This window comes from Tamandua tetradactyla, chromosome 18 (genome assembly GCF_023851605.1).
Source record: "Tamandua tetradactyla isolate mTamTet1 chromosome 18, mTamTet1.pri, whole genome shotgun sequence".
Taxonomy (NCBI): domain Eukaryota; kingdom Metazoa; phylum Chordata; class Mammalia; order Pilosa; family Myrmecophagidae; genus Tamandua; species Tamandua tetradactyla.
The window spans coordinates 65724208-65745483 of NC_135344.1; the positions used below are offsets into that span (position 1 = coordinate 65724208).

Consider the following 21276-nt stretch of genomic DNA (forward strand, 5'->3'; position numbering starts at 1 on the left):
CAACAGGAAGTGAACTTTAGAAATGCTTTTTTTTCCTTAACTTTGGTTTCAATGTCAAGTAAACAGTAGTCAAGAAACCACATAACAAGATTAAATGGTTACTTGACTACTGTTTTGAAGAATGCATGACAATAACCAATTAGTAAATATTATCCAAGAAAGTGAATAATAAATGCAAAGCTAGACAGAAAAATAATTTATATTCATTCATATGCTGGTATAACATTGTATTACTATTGTATGTGATATTTATGCAACATATATTAAAACTTAAAATGTACTTCCAGAGCCCCTTAGTTGAAAAACAGTTCTCAGTATCTCTTTTTCCCCAAGAATTAAACCAGTTTTGATTCCTAGCTAGTACCCTATATATGTCACCCTGCGTTAAAACATAGTATTATTCTCCTTAAACCACTATGTGTGTTTTCTTTTCTAAGTGTATATTATTTTTAGAGCAGTTATAAATTATACATTAAAGAACAAATTTATTTGAAATTAATTTACCTTTGGGGAATAATAATATTTTGGGACAAATTAGTGAGAGTCCAAAAGGACAAGAAATCATAGGGTTCAGTTAGCTGATTGGATTAAGTAGAGATATAACTTGTTTAAAAGTTTTTTGGTATATAGTTATAATTTCTCAACCAAAGTTTTATTTCTCAAGTTGAATACAATGGTAACAGAAAGCAAGAGAAGTGTAAGAACTCTGAAGGAAGAAGTTCAAAAGCTGGATGACCTTTACCAACAAAAGGTTAAGGTAAGAACTTAGCCACAGTTTGTACAAGCTAGCCAAAGCTATGTCTTGATTGATTGACTAGGCACATATTCTGAGATCAAAACTGAAATTTTTAAGATATGATCTATAACTTGTGTTTCAGTTTAGTCTTCTAATCCAGAGGTTTAATGTGAGGAGTTATGTTATTTTGTTTTTTAAAGAACTTATTTCTAGATTAGGACTATTTCCCCATAGAACATGTTTACTGTTCCATTACCTAGTATTTTATATTTGAATATGTGAGTCAGTATCATTGTAAGATCAAAACATTTTTTAAACATATTTTCTTCTACTTGTTCAGAGAGATTTGGTGTTATGTACTTCTAAAGCTCAAACCCAATACAGCCTTTTGCATATATAATTGTCCATCCTTAGTCATTGAAAACTGACTGCCTGCTCAGATTCTGAAGAGCATTTACATGAACTCTAGAATGTGGGTAAAATAAGATTGATTCTTCACCACTTCTATCCTACCCCCCAGCCAGCGTTTGACTTTGAGAAGTACTCAGATAACTCTACTTCATTACCGCTTAACCAATTTATGTGAAAAGTTTAACCATACAGATATTTTATATTTGATTATACCAAGAAAGTATCAGGAATTGAAAACTTTCTTAATCTGTACTGTATTTACAACCTATATCTTTTTTTTTCAGCCAGTGTGAACTTTTTAATTTCAACGTATGAGACATTTAATAATCATTCTTGTTTCTCATTTGTCTTCCATGGCAATACTTGAGTTTATTCTCTGAATTACTTAAGTGAAGGGCTTTATAATATTTCATCTTGAGAAACCTAAGAAGTGATTAATTTTAGACTGCTTTGCCTGTACATAGTTAATACATTCGTGAAATAATGGTATTTGAAGTGTTATCCACATTGACCTAGATAGGCCTCCTTGATGAATTAAAAAATTTAAAACAAAATAACATAAAGTTTACTGAACAAGTAGTTCAAGCTTGAAAACACTACTGAAGGAATCCTAAACAGGCCTGCTGAAAAGTATTCATTCATGTTTATGGTATAGAATTCCCAAAAGAGCATTTTAAAGTCTTTTGCATATAAAGCAGAACGCATCCTGAGAAGTCATTCAATGCAACTGAATGATGAGATACTTTAAAATAATCCTCCTAGAGTATAAAATGTGAATAGTTAAAAATCATGACCATGACTATCCTTATAGGAAGCTGAGGAAGAGGACAAAAAATGTGCCAATGAACTGGAATCCCTGGAGAAACACAAGCACCTGCTGGAAAGTGGTGTTAATGAGGGTCTCAGTGAAGCCATAAATGAATTAGATACAATTCAGCGGGAGTAAGTTCATCTCTCCAAGTCTTATAATGTTTATTTTTATATTATTTATCTGACATTTATATAAAACTAGATCTAAAGTGATTTACTTTAGGGCCACAGTGGCTGAGCAGGCAAGAATGCTTGCCTGCCATGCCAGAGGACCCAGGTTCAATTCCTGGTGCCTGCCCATGTTAAAAATAAATAAATAAATAAAGTGATTTACTTTAATATATATTGTTTTGGGAGAGGTAGTGGTGAATATAACTTAAGCAGAACAGCACACTTAAATTAAGAGTTTGCTTGTAACTTGAGATATTTTCCCTGTCCACAAATACATTCTGCTTCTATTACAGTTCTTGTCCCCCCAAAAAACCCTTCATGCTTAGATCTAATTAATAAAAGGCTTTTAGTCCATGAAAACAACATAGAATTTTAAATCAATTCAAATAACCCACTAAACACCATAAAACTTCTCATATTTCAAAGATATATTTCTTAGGAATTATATATAGTATACAGTAAAATATAATTGTAGTATAAATGATACAGTCAGTTCTATAATGCAACATAATAGCTTCTTAAAAATCACTGCATTGTGCATATCATGCAATAAAAACCACAGGATTTATGGAAAACTTGGATTGGGTACAATGCTCAAACACTTCCTCAGTAAAACAAATAAATAAAAATTAGGAACCTAATAAAATTTTAGTGAAGTTACACATGTTAAATAGTTATGAAACATGTAAATGCTACAATAAATATGATACTTTACCTTGAAAAAGACCTGAAGTTTGCTCAGGGAAATGGGCATCAGAAGGAATGGGAAGAGGTTGAAAGACAGGTGTGTGAAATCAGGTGGAAGATTGTAACACTGCATGTGAATTATGGCTGCTAACCCTGCAGCGAACCCAGGTGGCTGATACACATTTGAGATGTGTGTATATGTGTACATGTTTATATATTCCTGTGTGTCTGGATTTAGCTGAGTACAGTATTCTTTGTTCACCTAGTGTTTCTCATGGAGGAATCGATGGTGTTAAACAACTGGAAAATTTGCATTAGGCTCATATTGCTACCTAATATAACCAAGGAAGTTGGAACAAATTCTTTTTTCCAAACAAACTTTATAGTAGAAGTTACTGTATATTATTTTGTATTTCTTAGAAGTTTATTTATAATCAAGTTATATTTTGTCAGGTTTTCCCTATTAGTTTCCATTATAATTTTTAAAACTTACATAGAAAAAGATTGGAGCCACACTTTATAATAATTATAACTAAAAGTAGTAGCATCCTTTCAGAAATATTCAGCCCTCCTCTATATAATTCTCTCATGCAACTTATAAAAAATCAATATGTTAAATAATTCATAGGCTCTATGTAGACTTCTATAAAAATATATACTTTTTTTAAAGTAAAGTTTCAAATTAGCAGCCCTCAAATAACTAAAAATTTTGCTTTGAAGGAAAAGTACAAGAAAATCACATCTCTTCATTTCCTCATTGTAGACTAGGGATAGAAAACGCAGTTGAAGGTTTATTTGGCCTGCAGCTTTTTGTTATTAATTTGAATTTGGATGCCTAAAGGTAGGGCTTCAACTTTCTAATTTACTGCAGCCCTACCCTTTTGTCTTAAGCAGCACACTACCCTTTTATTCCCCAACTTGCAAATTTCGGATACCCTGTATCTGTAAGCATTTGAGTTTAGAATCCTTTTGGAGACTCAGGTAAGGCCATTTGTTCCAAAGATTTATATCTTAAAGCTAGGTTTTGGTAGTATTTTGTTTTGTTTACTACTTACTTACCTAGACCTTGAGCCCATGTCCACTAATTTGAAGTAGTAATATACTAAAATAAAATATGATGAAGCTAAATAAGAATTAACTTATTCGGTTTCAGAAATGTTTAATCAATCACTATGGGACTGAATAACAGGTAAAAGCTTTTTCCAGGGAAAGCTTGATGTACAATGTTTGTGTTCTAATGTAATTTAACACTCAAGTCAGAAAATACTATATTGGTAAATATTTGATTCGGAAAAACTGATTCCTTTGTTGTGTTTTCTGTGGTCTATTAACCTAACATGCAAAGGATCTCTGAAGATGTTTTTTTTTCTGTTGTAAAATAATTATTTAACTGACCCTCTGTGAATAATACATACATGAGGCAGCACATAAAGCAATCATAGCTTGGTTTATTTAATATGAAAATGGGGAGTGATCTAAATAGAAGTGATTTATTAGTTTCTTTCTAGACAATTTATGCAAGAGTTTTATTCTCCAGATACCAACTAGTTGTACAGACCACAACTGAAGAAAGACGAAAAGTGGGAAATAATTTGCAGCGTCTTTTAGAGATGGTTGCTACACATGTAGGGTCTGTAGAGGTGAGTGTGTGAAGACCTTTCCTACAGTCTAAGAAAGCTTTTTAAAACTTCAGTGAAAAAAAATCTTAATAATAGAAATTAAATGATAAATTTTATTTATTTCTGAAGAAATGATCTAGTAAAAATATATCAGAAGAATTCTGTCTGGTGGTAGTGGTGAGGGGATGCAGAGGATACTTCTGTGTTTTATAAACTTTTGTGATTACATTGGCCCACCCAGATAATCCAGAATAATCTTCCCTACTCAAAATGCTTAAACATATCTGCAAAGTTCCATTTGTCATGTAAGGTAATATATTCGCAAATTCCAAAAATTAGGAAGTATGTGGCCATTATTTAGCCTACCACACATGGCACAGAGAAATTCATTAACAGTAAAATGGATAAATAAATACTGATATAGTCATTCAATGAACTACCTATACAGCAATACATGAATAAACTGCTATATGTATTAATATGAATAAATTGCAAAAAAAATACTGGGTGAAAAGTCCTGAAGCATTACATTTAATTACATTCCATAATTATGAAGGCAAAAATGAGGTAATGCTAAACCAATAAATTGTTTAAAGATCCATGCATATCTAGTGTGTGCACACACACACATACTATTAAAAGTGTAAAGAAAACCAAAACATTCAGGAGAATGATTATTCTCTGGGAGAGCATGTAGTGGTATGATTTTAATAGGGGTACATAAGAGACTTGCCTAGTAGATACAGAATTCTTTTATTCCTGTTCTTAACTAATAGATAGATGTTAAGCACTTATTTGTGAAATTCATAAATACTTGAAATCAGTTACTTTTGCATTGACAGTTGCTATTTGTTTCCCCTAGAAACATCTTGAGGAGCAGATTGCTAAAGTTGATAGGGAGTATGAAGAATACATGTCTGAAGATCTCTTAGAATATGTTAAGGAAATTGGAGACAAGTATAAGAAGAAAGCTGCTCTACTTAAGGCTACTGATGAAGATGAAATGTTGATTAAACAAGGACTTTATTAAAGAGTGTAAATTTTGGAATGTTCTTTGTAAGTTTGAAAAATCTCTTCAACTTATCCCATACCCCTTCTTACAATGAAGTCTCCTGAACACATCTTCCCAATCCTGTATAATATTTTTATATCTTTTATAACTCTAGTTGTTTAATTTAAAATATATTGATAGATTTTAGATTGTTACCTTTGGATATATATGACCAGTTACATGGTAACCAGACATAGTATAATAGCTTAAATAAAATATGTGTTTTTCCTCATTTCTTTGCCTAATTAGAGATGGTGAGATGATAGTTATTACAGTCTAACCAGCAGTTAGCAAACTATTGAGTGGCAAAATCCAGTCATGACCATTCATTTATGTATTAACTGTACTTTCACACTACAGAGACCATATGACCTGCTAAATCAAAGATGTTTACTTTGTGGCCCTTTACAGAAAAAGGTTTGCTGAGCCCTGATATAAATTAAACTAAGGTTGGTACTAACTAAACTTTAACTCTGGAAATACATAGTCCAACCTATCCGGAGCCCTCTGGCTTTCATTTCCAAGAAGCTTAAGTTCTTCCTGGCTTCATGTCATCCTCTGAACTAGGCAGAGGAATATGGAATGAAAATCAAAAGTAATCTAGTTCAACCCTTTCATTTTAGAGATGAAATTTCATTCCTAGAGAAGTTTTGAAAGTTTCTCCTTTAATTTAGTTGAAGTCTTCCTCCAGTTTAACTTTCTATTCCCTTCAAGTTAATTCTAACTCTTAAGGCAAGTCAGAATGAAGAACATGACAAACAAATGTAAGCAATATACTATAAGAACACAGAATGGAATTACTCCAGCAAAGTTTTTTGAAGACGAGCATATTCAGCCCTGGAATGATCAAGGAAAGCATGAAAATATAAAGTATATTTGGGGAAAACTAGTAGATATAAGATTAATAGTTACCAATGTATTCAAACAATAGTAGAGCTGAAAAAAGAAATAGACAAAGCCACGATTATAGTTGGAGATTTTTATACCCCACTCTCAAGTAGACAAAATAGCAAGGATATAGGTTTAAACAATACTGTCAACTGACAACCTATTTGACATTTATGAAACACTACACCCAACAAAACCAGAATACATATTGTCTTCAAATGTACTTAGAACATTCATCAACATAGACCATATTCTGAACTAGAAAACTAGTTTCAATAAATGTAAGAAGATAGAAATCATGCAAAATATATTCTGACAAAAACACAATCTAGAAATCAATAACTAGAATTAAACTAGCTTTCCTAAAATAAAAGATAACTGGGAAATCCCCAAATACTTTAAAATTAAACATCTAAAAGGTCAGGGAAAAAATCACAAAGAAAGAATCAATGATCTAGACTTCCTACTTAAGAAACTAGAAAAAGAGCCAATTAAACCAAAAGCAACAAGGAAAAAAAATTAAAATTAGGAGTAAAATAAGAGCTGGAGATTAAGGCAAGCCTCTGCTGGATGATCCTACTCATGGCATAAACTAAGGTCAGAAGCAGTCAGCTGGTGGGTGGATGAAGGTCCACGATAGCTTCAACCATGTAACTGGCAAAATGTTGGGAATGTCCAGAAGGCTGAGCTTACGTGGGACTTGACTAGAGCACAGACACAGGTAGTGAGACAGCTCACATGGAAAATGGTTTCCCCAAAACAAGTGTCCCAAGAAAGCCTGAAGGAGGCTCCATGGTCTTTTCTAATCTAGCTGCAGAAGTCACATAGCATCACTTCTGTCACAGTCTATAAGTTACAAGCAATCCTGAGTTCAAAGGAAAGGGAAATATACTCAATCGCTTAATGGGGAAAAGCAAGATCTCATGATGGAAGAGTATGTGGGATGAGACATACGTGGCCATCTTTGGAAAATGCGCTACACTCTTCCCTCAGGTCACATGGCAATGTCCTCTCTTTTCTGGTTTCTGTGACTTCCAAGTTCTCTGTAAATCCTTCAGTAATCCAAAGTAAGACCCACCCCCATTAAGTTTGACCACACCATAATTAAAAATAACAACTTCAAGAGCTCCTATTTACCAGCAGGGTCCGGGCATTAATTAGAAGTATTGAGGAGTGAGGACATCAACATGGCAATGTAAGATATCCCCTGAAAAAGCCTCTCTAGAGATTTAGCAAATAAAAGGATAAATCCCACTTGCTTAGAACGCTGGAGGATGGTAGAGACTAGAGAAGGACTTCACAAATGTAGAATCAAAGAAACAAAAATATCAGATAAGAAAATTCTGTCCCAGACCACCTGTCCATTCCCATTCCTCTCACCCTCACCTGGTTCCACGCAGCTTGGGAGTCACACACAGGCAACAGAGCCCACTTCCGTCCCCCTGTGGACAGAGACCGAAGAGTATCTTACAGCGGCAAATTAGAACTCCACACACCCAAGTACAGAGACCTACATTCACAGAGACCCTGGGCAAAACAAGCCAATGAGGAGTGCTGCAGACAAAAGGGCTCCTAGAGAGTGAAAAAAAAAGAAAATGCTATAGAAATGCTGGCAAGAACTGAAGTGCCCTCATTCAATACAGTTTCAGTCACCTGGACCCACCCAAAAGCAAAACAGACTTTTCTGAAGTGACATCCCTATGTGGCTCCCCACAGCAGGATACCCAAATGAAGAAGAAACTAGAGGAAGAAAAATTTCACAGAAAAAAGAGAGATAGATAAAATGGAATTGTTATAAGATAGGACGTGTACCAGAACTGAAAAGTGTAAGGAAAATGGGGCACTGAGTGAGGGAGAGAATTTAAATAAGTCGTTGAAGCTAGGAAGAAAAGCCTGCACAAAAGCAGAACAGGTCAAGGTTCCTGGAGAAGGAACAAAGAAAAGGAAAATGGAGTCACGAGGTTATTATGAAGGTTATTCTTATGCATTCTTATATATATATATGTTTAGTTTTTTTTAGTATATTAGAATAGCTAGAAGGAAATACCTGAAACTGCTGAACTGTAGCCTGATGCTTAAAGATGATTGTGTAACTATATAGCTTTTACAGTGTGACCATGCAATTGTTTAAACCTTCTGGATGTCACTCCCTTTATCCAGTATGGCCAGAGGAGTACAATTAAGGACCAAAACTAAGTTAATTATGGGGTGATTGATATGGGCATGGGATATTTTGGTTCTTCTTTTACTTTTTTTTTTTTATTCTTATTTTTATGTTTTTGGAGTAATGAAAATGTTCAAAAATTGATTGTGGTGATGAATGCATAACTATATGATGATATGGTGAACCACTGATGATACACTTTGGCTGATTATAAGGTATGTGAATGTATATAAATAAAATTGCACTTTAAAATAAATAAATAATTTGGGGGGGAGAAAATAATTTGAAAATATAAAAAGAAACAAATAGGCTTCACAGAGAAGTTTTATCAAACACTCCAAAAAGAACACCAATCCTGCTCAAACTTTTCAAAAAAACTGAGGAAAAAGAAACACTACCTAATTCATTTTATGAAGCTGACATCACTTTAATACCCAAACCAGGTAAAGATGCTACAAGAAAGGAAAACAACAGACCAATCTCCCTAATGAACATAGATGCAAAAATTCTCAACAAAATATTAGCAATCAAATCCAACAGCACATTAAAAGAACTATACACTACAACCAAGTGGAGTTTATACCAGGAATGCAAAGATGATTCAACACAAGAAAATCAATTAATGTAATGCAACAGCACATTAACAAATCAAAAGGGAAAAATCATATGATCATCTCAACTGATGCTGAAAAAGCATTCCACAGAATTCAACATCCTTTTCTGATAAAAATGCTTCAAAAGGTAGGAATCAAAGGTAACTTCCTCAACATGATAAAAGGTGTGTGTGTGTGTGTATATATATATATATATATAGCCAGCATCGTACTCAATGAGAGGCTGAAAGCTTTTTCCCCTTAAGATAAGGAATGAGACAGGAATGCCCTCTGTCACCACTATTATTCCGCATGGTACTAGAAGTTCTAATGAGAGCAATCGGGCAGGAAAAAGAAATAAAAGGCATCCAAATTGGAAAGGAAGGAGTAAAACTTTCATTATTTGCAATTGACTTGATAGTATACTTGGAAAATCCTGAGAAATCTACAATGAAGTTAGTTGACCTAATAAATTCAGTAAGGTGGCAGGTTATAAAATTAATGTGCAAAAATCAGTAATATTTCTATACAGAAGCAATGACCTAACCCAGGAGTCACTTAAGGGAAAAAATCCATTCAAAATAGCAACTGAAAGAATCAAGTATCTAGGAATGAACTTAACTAGGAGTGTAAAGGACTTGTACACCGAGAACTACATAATATTGTTAAAAGAAATCAAAGCCGACCTAAATAGGTGGAAAGACATTCCCTGTTCATGGATAAGAAGGTCAAATGCAGTTAAGATGTCAATTCTCCCCAAATTGATCTACAGATTCAACACAGTACCAATCAAAATTCCATCAACCTACTTTGAAGACTTGGAAAAGCTAGTTACCAAATTCATCTGGAAGGGAAAGAGACCCTGAATAGCTTAAAGCATCCTAAAAAAGAAAAATGAAGTGGGAGGATTAACACCCCCCAATTTTTTTTCATTTTTTTGTTGTATAGTATAACATATATACAAAGCAAAGAAAAAAGCAAGTTTTCAAAGCACTCTTCAACAAGTAGTTGCAGGACAGATCCCAGAATTTGTCATGGTCTATGATGCTATCCTCTCCTATTTTTCCTTCTAGCTGCTGCAGAATATAGGAAGATAGAGGGCTTAAATATTTTTTTTGTCATCACAATCGACTTTTTTTCTTCCTTTTGTGTGAAAAATAGCATATATACAAGAAAGCTATAAATTTCAAAGCACAGCACCACAATTAGCTGTAGAACATATTTCAGACTTTGACATGGGTTACAATTTTGCAATTTTAGATTTTTACTTCTAGCTACTCTAGAAGTAATGATTCAGCATTCATATTCATTTGTTAAATCCTGTCTTCTATATATAACTCCACCATCACCTTTGATCTTTCCATACCTCTCTTTAGGGTTGTTTGGGCTATGGCATCTCTACATTTTTGATATTTGAAAGAGTCTGTCACTAATATGGGGTAGGGAGATGGAGCTATCCGATGTTCCGGAGAGGCTTGGCTAGGTTTCAGGATTTATCTGGACCAGGGACCCATCTGGAGGTTGTAGGTTTCTAGAAAGTTACTCTAGTGCATGGAACCCTTGTGGAATCTTCTATATTGACCTAGGTGTTCTTTAGAATTGGCTGGAATGGTCCTGGTTGGGGGTTGGCAGGTTATGATAGGTAGCAAGGTCTACCTGAAGTTTGCTTAAGAGCAACCTCCAGAGTAGCCTCTCGACGCTATTTGAAGTCTCTCTGCCACTGATCCTTTATTAATTACACTTCTTTTCCCCCTTTTGGTCAGGATGGAATTGTTGATCCTTTTGTGCCAGGTCTGGATTCACCCCTGGGAGTCCCCTCCCACATCTCCAGGGAGACTCTTACCCCTGGATGTTATGTCCCATGTAGGGGGGAGGGCAATGATTCCACTTGCAGAATTGGGCTTAGAGAGACTAAGGTCACATCTGAGCAACAACAGAGGCCCTCCAGAAGTAACTCTTAGGCATGTCTATAGGTAGTCTAAATTTCTCCGCTACTGACATAAGGGTCACAAGAGTAAGCCTCCTGACTGAGGGCATGGCCTATCGATTTGTCTGTTGCTAAAGTTTGACACAGTTTCAGGGGATTCCCTGATGGCAAGGTTTAATAGTTCCATATTCTTTCTTCCCTCTCTTAGGGGATTTTGTCAATACTTTTTAATTATCTGCTTAATGTACTCTAGGATGTTTCCAGGCATTACGATAATCTACGCAGGACTAAGGGACCTCTTTCTTATTCTGTGCTCCCTGTGTTTCAATTGTTCAATGAGGTATACAGATAGGTTGAACTAGATTATGCACTACAGAAAATTTCAGTTCCAGATCAAATAAACCTTTCTTCCATTAGTCTCAAAGAGTATGTGTGGTTCTAAAATATAGACACTGTCTTCCTTACACCTATGTTCTGAATTACTTTAACCCCAAGCTCTTTGGCTTCCTTCTTTTCTCTCAATATCAGTTATATATCTAAAACAGCCTCTCAAAATATCGAAATATTAATCACCACTCCTGACTTAATGTGTCTGCTCTAAAAGTTTACAATCAAGGTGCTGTTTACTTATAAGCATTTTCTAAAGGTGACCATACCATTCTTGTTCTTTTGTTTCTGATTTATTTTGTCTCACCCAATGTCACTCATGTCCATTCACATGGTTGCATGCCTCATGACTTTGTTTCTTTTTGTAGCAGCACAATCTTCGTTCATAAGTATGCACCATTGTTCGCCAATCTACTTCTCAGCCAGTGCATCCTTCAGCCACCTGCATTCATTGGGCATCATGTAGAGGACCCAAAGTCCACAGCCCATCAACATTCTCAATTTTAGATAATTTCATTGTTCCCAAGAGAAAGAAAACCAATAAACACACCCTTGCCAAATAGGAAATCTAAACCTCCTCTTAACTCTTGTCCCTCTCCCTGCCCCTCATTATTTACCTCTGCCATTGCTGTGCTAGTGCTGTTAGTTTCCTTTTGAACACAGCTCATAGCATGCAATAGCAATTTTCCCTCTTTATACAAGCATCATATCTTTGAAGTAATTTTTACAAGAACTAATTCATATTTCTAGTGTGAATCCGTGGGACATGTAGGTCTATAAAACCCTTTCAATCTTGTTCATCTTCAATATGGTAATATTACTTCTGGACCCTCTAGAAAATCACCTTCACTCCTATCTATTCCCTTACACTGGAGTTCAACCTCATTAGTTAATGGTTCACCCATCTCTAGTTTCTATGTATCTCTAAGTCCCCCATATTCTACATTATAAGCCTCTGATTATATCTTTATGCTGGTCATAAAAGTGGAATCATACAGTATCTGTCATTTTGTGTCTGGCAAATTTCATTCCGCATTATGTCCTCAAGGCTCATCATCCATCTTGTGATGTGCTTCAGGATGTCATTTTGTCTTACTGCTGAATAATATTCCATCATAAATATATATATATATATATATATATATATATATATATATATATATATATACACCACATTTTGCTGATCCACTCGTCTGTTGATGGGCATTGGTTTGTTACCATCTATTGGCGACTGTGAATACTGCTGCTATGAACGTCGGTGTGCAAATGTCTGTTTGTGTCACTGCTTTCAGCTCTTCTGGGTATATACCAAGTAGTGCCATTGCTGGGTCATAGGGTAACTCGATATTTAGTTTCCTAAGAAACCACCAAACAGTCTTCCATAGTGACTGCACCATTATACATTCCCACCAGCAGTGCATAAATGTCCCAGTTTCTTCACATCCTCTCCAAAATTTATAGTATCCTGTTTGTGTAATAGCAGTCAATCTTATAGGTGTGAGGTGGTATCTCGTTCTAGTCTTGATCTGTATATCCCTTATAGCCAATGAAAATGAACATCTCTTCATGTGCTTTTGAGCCATCTATATTTGTTCTTCAGAAAAATGCCTATTCATATCTTTAGCCCGTTTTATAATTGGGTTGTTTGTTCTTTTGTTGTTGAGTTGTATGATTTCTTTGTATATACAGGAAATCAAACCTTTGTTTGATATGTGATTTCCAAATATTTTCTCCCATTGAGTTGGCTTTTGACAAAGCCTTTTGAGGTGCAGAAGCTTTTGAATTTTTTTTGTTTGTTTGTTTTCTTTTCTTTTTTTTTTTTTTTACATGGGCAGTCACTGGGAATTGAACCCAGGTCCTCTGGCATGGCAGGCAAGCATTCTTGCCTTCTGAGCCACTGTGGCCCACCCGAAGCATTTGATTTTGAGGAGTTCCCATGTATCTATTTTTCCTTTGGTTGTTGTGCTTTGGGTGTAAAGTTTAGGAAGCTACCTCCCATTACTAGGTCTTGAAGATGTTTCCCTACATTTTCTTCTAGAAGCTTTCTCGTGCTAGTTCTTATATTTAGATGTTTGATCCACTTTGAGTTAATTTTTGTGTTGGGTGTAAGTTAGGGATTCTCTTTCATCCTCTTGGCTATTGATACCCAGTTCTTCCATGCCCATTAACTGAAAAGACTATTTTGTCCCAATTCAGTGGATTTGGGGGCCTTTTCAAAAATCAGTTGACCATAGATTCGGTGGTCTATTTCTTCACTCTTGATTCAATTCCATTCGTCAATGCTTCTGTCTTTGTGCCATGCTGTTTTGACCACTGTGACTTTATAATAGGTTTTAAAACTTCGTTCTTCTTTTTTAGGATGCTTTTATTTATGCAGGGTCTTTCCCTTCCAGATGAATTTGGTAGTTAGCTTTTCCGAATCTTCAAAGTAGGTTGTTGGAATTTTGATTGGTACTATGTTGAATCTGTAGATCAATTTTGGGGAGAATTGACATCTTAACTATATTTAGCCATCCTATCCATGAGCAGGAAATATCTTTTCATCTGTTTAGATCTCCTTTGATTTCTTTTAGCAATGCTATGTAGTTTTCTGTGTACAAGTCCTTTGCATCCCTAGTTAATATTCATTCCTAATATTCGATTCTTCTAGTTGCTATCTTGAATGGAATTTTTTCCTTGACTGACTCCTAAGCTAGGTCATTGCTTGTCTATAGAAATTTTACTGGGTTTTTTTTTCACATTAATTTTATATCCCACCACCTTGCTGAATGTTTTTATTAGCTCAACTAACTTTGCTATAGATTTCTCAGGATCATCCAGGTATATAGTATCATATCATCTGCAAATGAGAGTTTTACTTCTTCCTTTCCAATTTGAATGCCTTTTATTTTTTGTCCTGCCTGATTGCTCTAGCAAGAACTTCTAGCACAATGTTGAATAATAGTGGTGACAGTGGGCATCCTTATCTTGTACCTGATCTTAGGGGGGAAGTTTTCAGTCTCTCTCCATTGAGTATGATGTTGGCAATCAGTTTTTCATGTATTCCCTTTATCATATTGAGATAGTTACCTTTGATTCCTATCTCTTGAAGTGTTTTTATCAGAAAAGGATGTTGAATTTTGTTGAATGCTTTTTCAGCATCAATTGAAATGATCATGTGATTTTTTTCCCTTTTGATTTTTTAATGTGCTGTATTACATCAATTGATTTTCTTGTGTTGACCCATACTTGCATTCCTGGTATAAACCCCACTTGGTGATGGTGTGTAATTCTTTTAATGTGCTGTTGAATTCGATTTGCTAATATTTTATTGAGAATTTTTTCATCTATGTTCATTAAGGAAAGTGGCCTGTAGTTTTCCTTTCTTATAGCATCTTTACCCGGTTTTGATATTAGCTTTATAAAATGAGTTAGATAGAGTTTCTTTTTCCTCAATTTTTTGGAAAAGTTTGAGCAGGATTGGTGTTAGTTCTTTATGGAAGATTTGATAAAATTCCCCTGTGAAGCATCTGGCCCTGGGCTTTTCATTGTAGGAAGATTTTTGATAACTGATTGAATCTCTTTACTTGTAATTGGTTTGTCGAGATCTTCTATTCCTTCCTGAGTTAGTGTAGCTTGTTTCTGGGTCTCCAGGAATTTGTCCATTTCATCTAAGTTGTCTAGTTTGTTGACATGTAGTTGTTCATAGTATCCTCTTGTGATTTATTTTATTTCTTCAGAGTCGGTGGTAATGCACCCCTTCTCATTTCTGATTTTGTCCATTTGCATTCTCTCTTTTTTCTTTCTCAGTCTTGCTAGTGGCACATCAATTTTATTGATTTTTCTCAAAGAACCAACTTTTGGTTTTATTGATTCTTTCTATAGTTCTTTTGTTCTCCCATTCATTTATCTCTGCTTTAATCTTTGTTATTTCTCTTCTTTTATTTGCTTTGGGTTTAGTTTGCTGTACTTTCTCAGTTCCTCAGGTTTGCTGTTAAGTCCTCGATTTTTGCTTTTTCTTGTTTTTTAATATAGGCACTTAGGGCAATAAATTTCCCTCTCAGCACAGTCTTTGCCACATCCCGTAAGTTCTGATAAATTGTATTTCATTTTCATTTATCTCCAGATAGCTACTTATTTCTCTAACAATTTCTTCTTTGACCCAGTGGTTGCTTAAGAGTGTATTATTTTAATCTCCATATATTTGTGAGTGTTCTTATTCATTAGTGTTTATTGAGATCCAGCTTCATTCCATTGTGATCAGAGAAAGTGAATAATTTCAACATTTTTATATTTATAAAGACCTGTTTTGTGCCCCAGCATATGATCTATCCTGGAGAATGTTCCATGAGCACTAGAGAAGATTTATAGCCTTTCCCTTTGGGGTGCAATGTCTCTTGGGTCTAATTCATTTATCAAATTATTTAACTTCTCTATTTCTTTGTTGATCCTCTGTTTTGATGTTCTATCTATAGAGGAGAGTGGCTCATTAAAGTCTCCTACTATTATTGTTGAAACACCTATCACCCTTCAGCTTTGCAATGTCTGTTTCATGCACTTTGGAGCTCCTTAATTGGGAGCATAAACATTTATGATTGTTATATCTTCTTGGTGAATTGACTCTTTGATTAGTATATAGTCTCCTTCTTTGTCTCTTATGATGTCTTTAAATTTGAAGTCTATTTTGTCTGATATTAGTATATACTCCTGCTTTCTTCTGGTTACAACTTGCAGGAAAATCTTTTTCCATCTTTTCACTTTCAATCTATTTGTATCATTGTGTCTAAGATGAGTCTCTTGTAAGTAGCATGTAACTGGATTATGTTTCTTAATCCATTCTGTATCTTTTAATTGGTAAATTTAGTCTGTTAACATTCAAAGTTATTACTAAAAAGGCATTTCTTGATTCCACCATCTTATCTTTTTAATTTTATTTGTCAGATCTATATATTCTTTTCCCCCTCTTTCTTTTTGTATTCTTTAAATTACCCTTAGTAGTACTCTTCAATTCTGTGCCCCCCCTCCAGACTTCCCTCTCCTGTTTGTTTTTTTTCAGCCAGCAATGCTTCTTTCATTATTTCTTGACAAATTCTTTCAGGACTTCTTTGTCTATGAAGACTTTGATCTCTCCCTCAATTTTGAAGGACAGTTTGGCTGGGTACAGAATTCTCGGCTGGATGTCTTTCTCTTTCAGGATCTTGAATATATCATACCACAGCCTTCTCACCTCTGGCAGAGAATATATCATACCACTGCCTTCTCGCCTCCTGCTAGTTGAGTAGTCTGTACTCAGTCTTATTTGGTTTCCCTTGTATGAAGTTGCCCTCCTGTCCCTTCTCTAACTTTTCTGTGGAGCAAGGCTAAGTTCAAGTTAGTCTATTAGGCCATATTCCTGGAAGTACAACACTCCCTGATTTTAAAATGTATTATAAAGACACAGTGGTCAAAACAGCATGGTACTGACACAAAGATAGAAGTATTGACCAATGGAATTGAATCAAGAGCACAGAAATAGACCAAAAAATATATATATCTATGGTAAAGTAATCTTTGACAAGGTTCCCAAATCCACTGAACTGGGGCAAAATTGTCTTTTCAGTAAATGGGTGTCAGAGAACCAGATCTTAATAGCCAGAAGAATGAAAGAAGAGCTTTACCTTATACCCTATACGAAACCTACCTCAAATTGGATCAAACACCTTAAAAATATAAGAACTAGTATCATAAAGCTTCTAGAAGAAAAAGTAGGGAAATATCTTCAAGACCTAGTAATAAGAGGTAACTTCCTAAACTTTACACCCAAAGCACAAGCAATGAAAGAAAAAAATAGGTAAATGGGAACTCCTCAATATCAAATGCTTTTTTTTTCAGCATGGGTAGGCTCTGGGAATGAAACCCAGGTCTCTGGCATGGCAGGAGAGAATTCTGACACTGAGACACTGTTGCCCACCCAAAATCAAATGCTTTTGTGCCTCAAAAGACTTTTTCAAAAAGGTGGGCAGCCAACTCAATGGGAGAAAATATTTGATAATCACACCTCAGATAAAGGTTTGATATCCTGTATCCAAAATTAAATCATACAACTCAACAACAAAAGAACAAGCAACCCAATTACAAAGTGAACTGAAGATTAGACATTTTTCTGAAGAGCAAATACAGATGGCTAAAAAGCACACAAAGTCTACCAGGAATGCAAGGATAATTCAATGCAAGAAAATTAATTAATGTAATACAGCCCATTAACAAATCAAAAGGGAAAAATCACATAATAATCTCGATTGATGCTGAAAAAGCTTTCCACAAAATTCAACATCCTTTTCTGATAAAAACACTTTCAAAGATAGGAATCAAAGATAATTTCCTCAATATGATAAAGGGCACATATAAAACACCCATAGCCAGCATCGTACTCAATGAAGAGAGACTGAAAGCTTTCTCCCAAGACCAGGAACAAGACAGGGATGCCCTCTGTCACCACTATTCAACACGATACTAAAAATTCCAGCTAGAGCAATCAACAGGAAAAAGAAATAAAATGCATCCAAATTGGAAAGGAAGAGATAAAACTTTCATTATTTGTAGTTAACATGATACTACACTTAGAAAATTCTGAGATATCTATAACAAAGTTACTTGAGCTAATAAACGAATTCAGCAAGGTGGCAGGTTATAAAATTAACGTGCAACAATCAGTAATGTTTCCATTCAGAAGCAATGACCTAACCCAGGAGTCACTTAAGGGAAAAAATCCATTCAAAATAGCAACTAAAAGAATCAAGTCTCTAGGAATGGACTTAACTAGGGACGTAAAGGGACTTGTACACAGAAAACTCCAAAGCATTGCTAAAAGAAATCAAATAAGATCTAAATAGCTGGAAAGACATTCTCTGCTCATGGATAGGAATGTTAGATATAGTTAAGATGTTAATTCTCCCCAAATTAATCTACAGATTCAACGCAGTACCAATCAAAATTCCAACAATCTACTTTGAAGACTTGGAAAAGCTAGTAACCAAATTCATCTGGAAGGGAAAGAGACCCCAAATAGCTAAAAGCATCCTAAAAAAAGAAGAATGAAATGGGTGGATTAACACTTCCTGACTTTAAAATTTATTATAAAGCCATAGTGCTGAACAGCATGGTACTGACACAAAGATAGAAGTATTAACCAATGGAATTGAATCAAGAGCACAGAAATAGACCAACAAATGTATGGTCAACTGATTTTTAACCAGGCCCCCAAATCCACTGAACTGGAACAAAATAGCCTTTTCAATAAATAAGCATGGGAGAACAGGATATCAATAGCCAGAAGAATGAAAGAGGACCCTTATCTTACACCCTATACAAAAATTAACTCAAAGTGGATCAAACATCTAAATATAAGAACTAGTACCATAAAGCTTCTAGAAGAAAATGTAGGGAAATATCTTCAAGACCCAGTAATAGGAGGTAGCTTCCTAAACTTTATATCCAAAGCACAAGCAATAAAAGAAAAGATAGATGGATGGGAATTCCTCAAAATCAAATGCTTCTGCACCTCAAAAGACTGTCAAAAAGGTGAAGAGGCAGTCAACTCAATGGGAGAAAATATTTGGAAATGACATATCGGACAAAGGTTTGGTATTCTGTATACATAAAGAAATCACACAACTCAACACAAAAGAACAAACAGCCCAACTATAAAATGGGCTAAAGATATGAATAGACATTTTTCTGAAGAGCAAATATAGATGGCTCAAAAGCACATGAAGAGATGCTCATTTTCATTTATAAGGAAAATGCAGATCAAGACTACAATGAGATACCACTTCACACCTATAAGAATGACTGCTATTAAATGAACAAGAAACTAAATTTTGGAGAGGATGTGAAGAAACTGGGACACTGCTGGTCGAATGTATAAGGGTACAGCTACTATGGAAGACAGTTTGGCGGTTCCTTAGGAAATTAAATATCAAGTTGCCCTATGACCCAGCAATAGCACTACTTGGTATATACCCAGAAGAGCTGAAAGCAGTGAAACAAACAGACATTTTCACACCAATGTTCATAGCAGCATTATTCACAATCGCGAAAAGATGGAAACAACCAAAATGCCCACCAACAGATTAGTGGATTAACAAATTGTGATATATACATATGATGGAATTTTATGCAGCAGTAAGGCGAAATTTTGTCCTGAAGCACATGACAAGATAGATGAGCCTTGAGGACATAACGCAGAGCAAAACAAGCCAGACACAAAAGGATAGATATGTATGACTCCACTTTTATGACCATGGTAAAGCTAAAATCAGAGGCTAATAATACAGAATATTGAAGACTTAGAGATACATAGAAGCTAGAGATGGGTGAAAGATTAGCTAATGAAGTTGAACTCAAAGTTAAGGGAATAGATAGAAGTAAGGTGATTCTCTAGTGGGTCTATAAGTATTACCATATTGAAGATTAATAAGATTGAAAGGGGTTTTATAGACCTATGTGTCCCGCTGATTAACACTAGAAATATAAACAAGTTCTTGCAAGAACTACTTCAAAGGTATGATTTGTGTACAACACTAAGTCCAGGAAATGGGGGACGGGGGGAGTTGCCATTGCATGCTATGGGCTGTGTTTAACAGGTAAACATCAGCCGGCTGTACCACAGCAACAGCAGGGGTAAATGATGGGGGAAGGGATAAGAGTTAAGGGGAGCTTTAGATTTCCTATTTGGTGAGGGTGTTGTTTATTGGTTATCTTTCTCTTGGAAACAATGAAACTATGTAAAATTGAAAGGGTTGGTGGGCTGTGGACTCTGAGTATACATGATGCCCAATGAATGCAGGTGGCTGAAGGATGCCCTGACTGAGAAGTAGATTGGCGAATGATGTTGTGTACATATGATCGAATATTGCGCTGCTACAAAAGGGAGCAAAGTCATGAGGCATGCAATGATGTGAATGAGCCTGTGGAACATGTGGTGAGGCAAAATAAGCCAGAAATGAAAAAACAATTATTGTATGGTCTCCTTTAGAAAATGCTTACAGGAAAACAGGGGCCTAGATTGTAAGCTCTTATAGCAGACACATTTAGTCCAGAGCAGTGATTATTATTTCTGGATTTTGAGAGCCTGTTTTATATATCTACAGCCTGGTATTTAGAGATAAGAATGAAGCCAATCAGGTCGGGGTTAAGGTAATTCAGAATACAGGGGTAAGGAAGACATTGCATTTTATTTTTTTTTTTTTTTTTTTTTTTTTAAAGAGAGAGGGAGGAAGGGAAGGAAAGACAGAGAGAAGGAAGGAAGGATGGAAGGGAGGAAGAAAGGGAAACATCTTTAAACATTTTCTTGTTTTATTGTATTTTGTTTGTTTGTTTGTTTTTTACATGGGCTGGGGCCGGGAATCGAACCGAGGTCCTCCGGCATGGCAGGCAAGCACTTTGCCCGCTGAGCCACCGCGGCCCGCCCGACATTGCATTTTAGAATGCACCTACTCTTTGAGAATGAAGGCAGAAAAGTTTATTTTGTCTGGAACCTAAATTTTCTGTAGCACATAATCTAACTCAACCTGCCTGGATAGCTCATTTGAACAATTAAAACACAGGGAACCCAGAATAAGAACGAGGCCCTTCCTCTCTCTCAAGCCAACACAACAAGCAAACTCACCACCCTCCCCCTGTCTACGTGGGACATGATTCCCAGGGGTGCGGACCTTCCTGGCAATGTGGGACAGAAATCCTACAATGAGCTGAGACTCAGCATCAAGGGATTGAGAAAACCTTCTCGACCAAAAGGGGGAAGAGTGAAATGAGACAAAGTGTCAATGGCTGAGAGACTCCAGAGTCAAGAGGTCATCCTGGAGGTTATTCT

At 35.5% G+C, this 21276-nt stretch overlaps 1 protein-coding gene across 1 annotated transcript in view; it reads left to right on the top strand.

The window, feature by feature from the left end:
• Positions 1-5717, top strand: part of NDC80 (NDC80 kinetochore complex component) — a 36413-nt gene extending 30696 nt beyond the window's left edge. The window contains exons 14-17 of the mRNA XM_077135863.1: positions 665-757; positions 1959-2089; positions 4353-4455; positions 5297-5717. Coding sequence (XP_076991978.1) covers positions 665-757; positions 1959-2089; positions 4353-4455; positions 5297-5464 — 495 coding nt within the window. The 3' untranslated portion in view covers positions 5465-5717. The remainder of the gene's footprint in view (positions 1-664; positions 758-1958; positions 2090-4352; positions 4456-5296) is intronic.
• Positions 5718-21276: the final 15559 nt, after the last annotated feature.